We start from the raw sequence: 10,793 nt of genomic DNA on the forward strand, positions 1-10,793 counted from the left end.
GAATTTTTTTTAGTGGCCCTAATAATTTGGGACACCGATTTTTTTCGAAAAAATGCCCAAATAAATGAACGAATGGAATTGCGAGCTCTATATTTTAGGAAATATCGTTAACTCGACTCATTTATTCACTTAAAAAATTTGGTGCAGTTTGTTCCAATAGAAAAAAAATTATCCTTAAAAAATGGGGTGGCCCTATAAATATGAGATATTAACGCCAAAAACAAATGGCAATGAAGGCAGATTGGTTAGCTTTTTTGGTTAGATTATCTAGAATGAGAAGTGGATAGTATAATCATTTCACGGCCACTGTTGCAGATTGTCACGTGTTTATACGTTATCGTATACTCAACAGTATTCGAGAAAATGATAAAAATAAAAAATAAAAATGATTGTAAAGTCGATCAAAAAAATACCATACATTATTCCTGATTAAAAAATATATTGAACGAGATCTAGGCTCTGCTGTTAACGAGTCAAGATTACAATTATATTGCCTAGGATTGATAGTGACCCAGTGGGCACAAGCGTTAAAGAACATCTTTAGAACGGCTTAAAAATGTCCTAAGGCAGTCCATATAACGTTTCATAAACATACAATGTTTCATAGACGTTTTAAAGACGTATTTCGAACATAAAACGTTTTTAGAAAATTATTTGGTCTGACTTAGGATAGTTTTTAAAACGTTCAAATCACGGCTTTTTTATTTGTACGTCCAAGAAACGATTTTAGAAAGTTACAATTATGTTCTAAAATGTTGTGCCCACTGGGGGATTACCCAGGATTATAAGTGGATTACCTTGGTTTCAGTTAAATAACCAAGGATTAGAATTGGATTATCTATAATTAAAAGTGGATTACTTAAGACAACTAGTGTATTACTTAGGATAACAAGTGTATTAAATAGGATTACAATTGGACTACTTGGGATTACATTTTTATTACCCATAATTAAAAGTGGTTTAAGTGGAATGGCGCTTGGATGACATAGAGTTATAAGTGGATAACTCAAGATTACAAATGTATTAACTAGGATTACTAATGTATTAACTGGGACTTCAAGTGGACTATCTAGGATTACAGGTGTATTACCTGGTATAAAAATGGATTACCTACTTTTACAAGCGGACAACTTAGGATTACATGTGGATTAAGCAGGATAAAAAGTAGATTACCTAGGTTTACAGATGAAAACTTAGGATTACAAGTGGATTACACTGTAATACTTTGATGACCCGAATTATCCTAGATTACCAAGGTGTCCAGGGGATTTTCAGAATTGTGTCCCCCTCGCTTGTTAGTTTATAGTTATGACATTGAACTTAGCTAGAAGTTCAACATCACTTTGTGAGAAAATGAGCTCAAAAAATTGAAATCCCTAGTTTTTTCTCTTTTAAATGTCGAAAACGAACTTACCCATTCGGTCTTTCTGGATAATTTTCTTGAGACTTGTCCCTAGGATCTGTTGGTGATTGTAGTTGGTCTCTCTCTTGTTGAATAGGAATACGTTGTTTTAGGGGCAATTGTTGAGGCAATTGTCGAGGCAATTGTTGAGGCAATTGTTGAGGCAATTGTTGGGGCAATTGTTGGGGTAATTGTTGAGGAAATTGTTGGGGCAATTGTTGGGGCAATTCTCGCTGTAGTTGCTGGGGCAGTTGTTGAACAGTGGGCAAGATTGGAGGCCTCTGCTGTTGTTGCTCCTGTCTAGGTTGGGTTCTTCTAAAATCCTGTTCATACCCAGAATATCTCGTATCCTGAGAAGAAAAGGATCTTGTTGAGGAAAAGGACGAAGCAGCATCTGAAAAAAATTCTCGTCCTCTGGGTTGGGGTGATGTTGCCTGGCGATAACGTTCTTGTTTTTGCGTTTTTTGCTGCTGCTGTTGTTGCTGTTGCGATTGTTGATGGTATCGATAGTATGGATCGTTTCGATAATGCGTTTCCTCACTAAAGGCGAGGGCGGGTGGGGGCGGTAGTGCAGCATTCAGTCGCAGATTATTTATGAATGAACGACCCTCATTACCCGCGTATAAAAACGGAGAGGGCGTCACAGTTTGGAAAGGCAAGGAGAAGTTGGCCAGTGACATTTTTTCCCAGGAAGATTCTGCGAATTTTAAATTCGGTCAGCTTTATCATTAACTTTCATTTTGTACTGAATAGATTAAATATGAATTATATGGTTAACACTATCATTAATAGATAATCTAGTACGCACTTTATCAATTAGATTAATGCAGTAATATAGAATTCTCATGAATCATGAGGGGGTATTCACTGAGTTACGATGAGTGCAAGAATACCGGGATTTCGAAGATTGCGCGATCTAGACTCAAAATGAACTCAGAGTTGCGCTGAGTTCGACTTGAGTGGGGTGGATCGAGTCAGAGTGCGTCAGAGTTAGCGAGAATGGAAAGAATATGTTAAGAGTGGAGAGATTACGCCGAGAATACGGGTGAATTTAGAGAATACGAGAAGATCGGAAAGAGTTCAGAATGAATTAAAAAAATACTGAAAGTGTTTTGAAATGATTTTTCGGTCAATTCGGAGAAACCGGTTAACCGTATTTAATCTGCGAACAATGAAAAAGGTCATGCGGCTAAGCAAGCAACCGACCGCTGTGCTCCGCAACGGGACCCCTTGGCTGAATGAGCTCTGAGTTCTCCAGACTCCAGAGTACGATTGAACCTCGCTGACCCAAGAATTACCGCGTATTTACTTAAGAAGAATTTACCTGATTCTCCGAAAATGAGCACGATTTTGTAAAAGTTGGAAGGATTTCTTATGATCTGTCGGATCTCCGAAGATCATAAGATCACACAAAGCTTGAACTTTCTAGGGTGAAGTCACAAATTCAAACACCATCCGCCCCTTTAAAGTCAAAATATTATCTTCGATTTAAATTCATAAACGCCTAAAATGCAACACAAAATTTCAACCCGAAAAATAGAATACTTAAAAAAGATGTTCAAAAAGTGTATTTTCAATAAAAAAATACAATTTAATTTTAAAATAAACATAGAATAGTTCAAATTTTATGTTAAAAAATTTACATTTTAACCAGAAAATAACAACAAATTTTCATGAAGACAGTGCAATTTTAAGGCAATGAAATGATTTTTTTTACCAAGTAGTTCAACTGCAAGCAAGAAGTTAAATTTTCAATCAATAAGATTATTTTTCTAGAAAAAATAAGAATTTACAACAGCAAAAAAACAATCTACAACAAAATATTTAAATCTTCAATCAATAAAATTAGTGTTTAACAAAGTAGTTACACTTTCAATCCAGCAGTTTAATTTTTAACCAAAAAATATGCATTCTCCATAAAAAATATAATCGTTGAGTGTTCAACCAAAAACGATCCATTTTAAACCAAAACTGGAATAATTGAATTTTAAATTTTAAAAGTTCCATTAACACACCCAAAAAACGAATTCTAATGGAAATAGTGAAATCATGAACAAGCAAAATGAATGAAAACAAAATCAACAAAACAGCTCAATTTTCAACTAAATAGATGAATTTTTACAAAGTAGTTTAACTTTCAATGCAGTAGTTGAATTTTCTGTCAATCAATTCATTTTTTATCAAAAGGATAAATTCACAAAAAAATACATACATTTTTAATCAAATAGTTTATTTTTTAACTAAAAGTGATCAATTTTCTACTAAAAATGGAATAGTTCAATTCGAAATTCAAGAAATTGATTTTCAACTTTAAAAAATCAATGCTCTAACAGGATAGTTACATTTTTAAACAAAGAGAAGGAATTTCAAAAATTAAATTAATTTTTAACAAAGTACTTTCGCTTTTAACTAAATAGTAGAATTTTCCATCAAGAGAAATAATTTTCTATTTAAAAAAACACATGAATGAACAACAAAAAATTAATACATTATTAACAGATTAGTTAAATTTTCAACTAAAAGCAAAAAATTTCAACAAAAAATAGAATAGTTGAATTTTTAATTTAAAAGTTAAATTTCAACCAAAGACGATGAATTTTCATTAAAATCGTGAAATATTGAACTAATAAAATGAACTTTTCACAAATAAGTTCCATTGTGAAGCAAGTAGTTTTATTTTCAACAAAAAGATTACATTCTTCATGTAAAATTTAATGGTTGAATTGTTAACTAAAAACAATCAATATGTAGCCAACAACAGATTAGTTTAATTTTCCGTCGAAAATATTAATTTGCAATAAAAAACAATGTTCAAGAAAATAGTTAAATCTTCAATCAAATAGTAGAATTTTTAACCAAAAGAATTAAATTTTGAACCAGAAATATAATGGTAGAGTTTAACGAAAAGTATTTGGATAATTAAAAAAGGTTCGTATTGGGTTCTCGTAATTCCGTTCGCATTGGAGCAAAAGAACAAGTAAGAAAGAGGAATTCTCTAAAAAAGGGTTAAAAGGAAAATACAGGCAAGACTGTGATGCCTGTATTTGTATGCTTTACTATAAAATAAAATCTCTAAAATTCATCATTTCAGGCATTTAAAAAAATTTATTCACATTTATATTTTCCACGTGTTAGCCCCCCAATCCCATGTGACGTATTTTTGACGACCCCTAAGATACCAAAAAATTACTTTTCAAATAGGACTAAAGTAGGGGAGGATGGTGCATAGTGCATACTGAATAATTTGATAATTTGATTTTTCAGCTTTTAAAAAATTATTGGAATGCGCATTCCAGTAATGTTTAACAAGAAGTAGAATCAATCTACTCCTTTCATATTAGGAATATATGCCAATATGAAAACATAATATTATCCAGAGTTTGCCCATATGGAAATATTTGATATTAAAAATGTAGATAAAGAAATGTCACCTTAAAAAGGCACTCAATTCTAGAGTGATCAAACGAGTATCAAATTCGTTTGATAATTGGAGAGTTCAACAAGGTCGTTTCTCTTGGATGGTTCACATTGAAGGGATTCCCCATCGCGTTAATGTAATTTCGGTGAGAAAGCATCTAAAAATATCTGGTGTGTCGGTGAATCTGAGAAGGAATTCGATCAAGGATGAGACTGATTGATGGAGCGTTCATTGCTAAATGATCTGTATATTCCTATAATCTAATCCAGGTGATTCAGATATCAGATTACTTTATTTCCGTCCAGAGTGAATGAGAGGAGGTCTTCCTACTTCCGATTCAGTGTCGCACGACTGACTATTCAGACCTTGAATTCAACCGAGCCCAATCGTGCAAATGATGTCAGAAAATTAACGATACTATTTACTCTCTTCTTCCTTGTTAATTACTATTACACTCCACAAGGGTCATCCAATATTCTGAGCTTTTTCTTCAATCTTGCTGAATCACTCTTTTTGTCTCGTTACTCGGAATCTGCAAAAATATTTTAAACAAATTCATTTTAATGAATAGAAAGTACTCTTTTAGAAAAAATCATTGCTTTATACAATTGTATCTTATTACTTATAAAAATTTGATTTATACTAGACTAGCAGGCTCGCTAGTAGGTAATGAGATAATGAGAATCCTATTACACCTTATGGGACGTCCTTTAAACTACGTTACAAATTTTGGGACATTTACCCCCCCCCCCCAACATGTCACCCTAATTCATGTCGTTAGTTTTGCCACTCATCACTCCAGAAAATAACATAGACGTTAGACAAACAAGGATGTCACGTTCAATCTGCCTTTTTTCGCGATTCTAAAGATGAATTTTGTCCCAGAAAGATGCCTTTTCTACCATAAAATATGAATTTTCATATCAAAAAGACAAATTTTTAACAAAGCAGTCAAACTATCAACCAAAAACGGATGACTCTTGCATAATAGTTGAATTTTCACATAAAATGTTGGTAGAATTTTTCACTAAATATAGAGGAAGAATTAACTTACAAAGATGAATTATCAACCAGAAAAGTAATTTTCAATCAAGAACGATGAATTTTCAAACGAATAGTTGAATTTTCAAATAAAAAGACAAACTTTCAACTGAAAATGGAATCGTTACATTTTCAGTTTAAAACATTAAATTTCAACCAAAAAAATTAAATTTCAACTAACTGAATTCAAACAAAAAAGATTATTTTTTCACGAAATAGTTGAATCCTCAACCAAAAAGATTATTTTTCAACCAACAGAAACGAATATTCGAGAAAAAAATTCAATTTTTTACCACGGAGATGAATCTTGAAAAAACAATGCATTTTTTAACTTAACGGACGAATTAATTACAAACAAATTGAATATTCAAACCAAAGATTTGATTTTTCAACGAAAAATATAATTTTCTGTCAAATAGTTAAATTTTCAAATACATAGTTAAATTTTTAACTAAACATTTGAATTTTCTACCATTTTTAATAAAAATATTATTTTTAAACTAAAAGGTTAATTTTTAACCAAATTTTTCACCAAATTATTAAATTCTTAAGCCACGAATTTTCTACAAAAAAGTTTCTTTGCAACTAAATAGTAGGTCGCGCGACTTTTATCTCAATTATAATACATTTTTTATGTAACTCTGCCAGGGATTGCTTACTCAGATGTTGCAAAATAAAGAATAAATTGTAGTATATGTACATATGTGTGTTTATATATTTATTATGTTCTAAGCTGCGTTGAAACATGTTTCATTTAATTAAATTTATAGCAGACCACTATATAGGATCCTATACAGGAACTGTATAGGTTCCTGTATAGGATTCTATGTCCTATTTCGTCTTTTCTGTCCTTTTTCCAAAAATTTAATTTTTTATTTTTAATCTTATTTTTTGCGATTGAAAGAAAATCTACTCTTTCTGCCTAAAAATAATAAATAATAAATTTATAGATCTTTTTAGGCTAACAACTTTTGTCTGTTAATTTTAGTTCATACCTTGTGTGGTTTTTTTTTCAAACAAATTTAATTTTTTTATTTTGAATGTTATTTTTTACGACTAAAGCAAAAAACTACGTTTTATTGTTTTTTACGCATAAAACAAAAACTGCGCACATATAAAAAAAATGTATACAAAATTTGTAGCTCTTTTTTTGATAAACAAGTTTTGTCTCATTTTTTCTCTTAGTTTGTATTGTTAGTCCAAAAAATGCTCAATCAGAATTACGATCAAATTTTGAATTTTCAACTTTTCGAGCAAAATAAAAAAGTTGTTATAATAATCTTGTAGGACTTTCAAAAATCAACGTTTTTCTTCTCATGACTTTTTACCATATCATGCGTTGTTTGGCTTGAAATCTTCATTTTAGTTTGTTTTTTTGAATTTTGAAAATGCTCTGACGCTTATCATTTTTTTTTAAATAGAAAAAAGTAATTGGGATACATTGTTTGAGTTTCTGAGTACTATAAATAATCGTACATAGAATTTTTGAATCTTAAAAAAATGTGGTTTGAAAATTGTTGAAAATGCGCTCACTTTTTGAATTATCATTTAAAATAGCTACTTTACGAACTCGTTCTTTCTTCTTAGGCCTTAAAAAATTGTGCCAAAGCAGAACCCAATCTGATCAATTTTTCGAAAGTTATAGTGCCTACAGAATACAACCTAGAGACTACAGACAGACAGACAAACACCTCCGTAAAAATCGTTTTTTTTTCTCAGGGGGTTTTAAAACGTGGAGATTTGTTGAAAACCAACAAAGTGAAATTTTACATAAAACAAATACCTTCTCATTAGGATGAGAATGTAAAAAAGTTTTGAATTGAACTAAACAGTTGCATTTTTAGAGAAAAAGGATGAATTTTTATCCAAGATGATTAATTTTCTATCAAAAAGATGAACTTTCAACAATATAATAGAATTTTCAACACGATACTCGAATTTTCAAGCAGAAAAAATCAAATATAATCAACCAAAGATGGAATAGTAGATGGAAACATTGGAAACATATAAGTGTTAATATTTAAAAAAAAATTTTCATCATAAATAAAATCGTTTAATCCTCCATAAAAAAATTAATTTTCAAACAAACAGTTGCCTTTTTAGCCAATAAGGCGACATTTTCAACTAAACTGATTAATCTTTAGTACATGAAAAATTAATTTTCACCAACATATTTCAATTTTCAACCAAGTAGTGGAATTTTTACACAAAAAAGATTAATTTTCAAGAATACTTCATCTTTCAACAAAATAGTTGAATTTTCAACTAGAAAAGATTAGTTTTCACCAGGAATAAATTTTTTAATTTTTAGTTGAGAAAAAAATCAATTCGAAAAAAAAATTCAAAAAAATATTCAAATCTTAACCAAAAGGATGAATTTTCAACTAAAATTATTAATCTTCAGAACAAAATTTTTAACAAAATAAATAAATTTCAAACAAACAGTAGAATTTTTAATGAAAAGAGATGAATTATATACCAAAAATATTGTAGTAGACTTTTTAAATTTGTAACCTAGTTTATCGACGACTTCTTGATATCTGAAGCTATACGTTACCCTCGGAAATTATCTACACACACATATTTTTAACTTTTCTAACAAGATATTACACGTTTGAAGTTTTTTTTTAATTCAAAAATTTCTTGAATTTTCTACATCAACTTGAATTCGTACTATGACTTAGGAAAAATGTCAAAAGAATCTAAAACTTGCAGTAGGCACTATTTGAAATATCACCTTTAATTTGAGGTAATAAAACTTAAAAAACCATGGTGGGTTTTTTTCTAAATATTTTTTAAAATTTTAATATATTTTTTGGAAATTCTTTCGAGTATTTTGAATCCCATATGAAAAGAATGAAAAAAAAGAATGAAAAGAACCCTTTAACTTTTAATGGCTCTTTCTGAATATGCAAGATATGCCTATGTGTATACGTATATATTCCACAATCTTGAATAGTTTAGATGATATTACTTCCAAAAGTGATTTCATATTGAAAAATTCTATTTTATTATTTTTTGTGTTGGAATTTTCACAAGTGCTGATGGGATTAATATTCCCAAAAATATTTCTAAAATAGGGATATAGTACTATTAAATTAAATTAAAGAAATATAAGTGTAACTTTTCTTTTACATTTCCCCTAAAAAAAGCCCTGCTCGAAATAAAAAATTTAATCAAGCACGACTTTTTCAATACTTTTGTCTTAAAAACATCCCATCAGTGCTTGTAAAATTTTAAAGAAAATTAATCAAATAGAACTTTCCTGGTTCTTTTGTCATTATTTGGGCTTCTAATTTTTACATTCTCATCATTTATGATTGAGAAAGTATTAGAATTGTCGGAAAATTGACATCATACTTTTTCAACGGATCTCTACGTTTCCAGACCCCCTGAATCCGAAAATCAGGTCTTCATGGTGGCGTCTGTCTGTCCGTCCGTCCGTCCTTCCGTAAACACGATAACTCTCGAAAAAATGAACGAATCAAATCCATCTTAGGCACATTTTTTCTAGGTCCTAAAAGAAAGGACGAGTTCATTAACCAACCATTTTTGATAAAAATTCAAAAAGTGAGTGCATTTTGAAAATTTATGAGACCACTTTTTTCTGAATTTGAAAATTCTATGTACGGATATTTAGAGTTTTAAAAAGTAAAATCTTTCGTCGTGACTTTTTTTGATAAAAAAAAATTCTCAGAGTTATAGCTTTTTCAAAATTTTGTAAATCAACCGAAAATCGAAATTTGAAGCCGAAAAACGCACGATATGAAAAAAAGTCAAGAGAAGAAAAACATTTCTTTTTGAAATCCCTACAAGATTATCATAAACAATTTTTGGATTTTCTTCAAAAATCGAAAACTCAAATTTTGATTGCACAAAAAATAATGGAAAATAAAAAATTCCATTTTGTGGACAAACTATGTAGGATACGAAAAAAGATGAATTAACAAAAATGGTTATCCCAAAAAAGATCTACAATTTCGTTAAGAATCACTTCTTGATATGTCGCGTACTTTTTGTTTTATTCGTGAAAGTAACGTTAAAAAAAAATGTATGGAAAAACGATGAAAATTACGAGAAAAAAAATCCAACAAAACCTGTTTACAAATGCCTGTCGGAAATCGAGCACACAGCGCGAGTGTCACGATGAGAATGTATACCTCAAAGCCTACAAAGCTTTGAGAAACTTAATTTTTGACTATACTTAATTAAGTAAACAATTCAGAATATGAACGCATATAAATACTGCCATCTAAAAGAGATCTTTTTGATAAAGTTTTTTTCAAGCATTCCAAATGCAAGGAATAAATGTCCGAGCGTGAAGCACGAGGTGTAATTATGTTCGAGCGCGAAGCGCGAGGTAACCTATTATTAAGCGCGAAGCGCGAGATTCAACCGTCGCGCGCGCAGCGCGATGAGAATGTGCCCGCGATGCGGGCAGATTTTTTTAGATAAGTTGGATCCCAATGGGATCTCCGTTAGACTTTTTATTACTCATCCCAAGAAAAATATTGAAAATTAAGATTGACTATCAAGTAATTAAATCATTTTTTCATGTTAAGGCTTAAAATACTAGGAAGACTTTTAAAAAAATGTGTACAGAAAAAGAATGGGATGGGTTAGTCCTTTTCTGTCAAAATTGGTTCAAGCTAGCCGTGCGCCATTGAAGTTCGATGCAGACATAATTGGACATTTCAAAGATTAAGTCCTGCACATTTTATATTTATTCTGTAAATTTCCTAGGTCATGACACGAGTAGAAGTCCAGGTGCTAAAGTCAAGAAATGCTAGATTTTTAAAAAAAAATTTGTACGTGGTATTTCCTCATTAAAACATCATACAGTCTGTCAAGTTAAAGCGTGGGTGGCTTTACTCGCAGTCGGTAAGGTGTATCGACATGATTTTGGTGTCAAAATATTAAGAAGAGCTCCCT

The 10,793-nt window shown here is 30.6% G+C and overlaps 1 protein-coding gene across 1 annotated transcript in view; it reads right to left on the reverse strand.

Moving 5' to 3' along the window:
* The window catches only part of LOC117181375 (protein spaetzle 3), a 78,466-nt gene that overhangs the window by 56,399 nt on the left and 11,274 nt on the right, over nucleotides 1–10,793 (reverse strand). The window contains exons 2-3 of the mRNA XM_033373968.1: nucleotides 4,834–5,352; nucleotides 1,415–2,099 (exon numbers count right to left, since the gene is read on the reverse strand). Coding sequence (XP_033229859.1) covers nucleotides 1,415–2,082 — 668 coding nt within the window. The 5' untranslated portion in view covers nucleotides 2,083–2,099; nucleotides 4,834–5,352. The remainder of the gene's footprint in view (nucleotides 1–1,414; nucleotides 2,100–4,833; nucleotides 5,353–10,793) is intronic.

The sequence above is a fragment of the Belonocnema kinseyi genome, chromosome 10, assembly GCF_010883055.1.
Source record: "Belonocnema kinseyi isolate 2016_QV_RU_SX_M_011 chromosome 10, B_treatae_v1, whole genome shotgun sequence".
NCBI classification, from domain to species: domain Eukaryota; kingdom Metazoa; phylum Arthropoda; class Insecta; order Hymenoptera; family Cynipidae; genus Belonocnema; species Belonocnema kinseyi.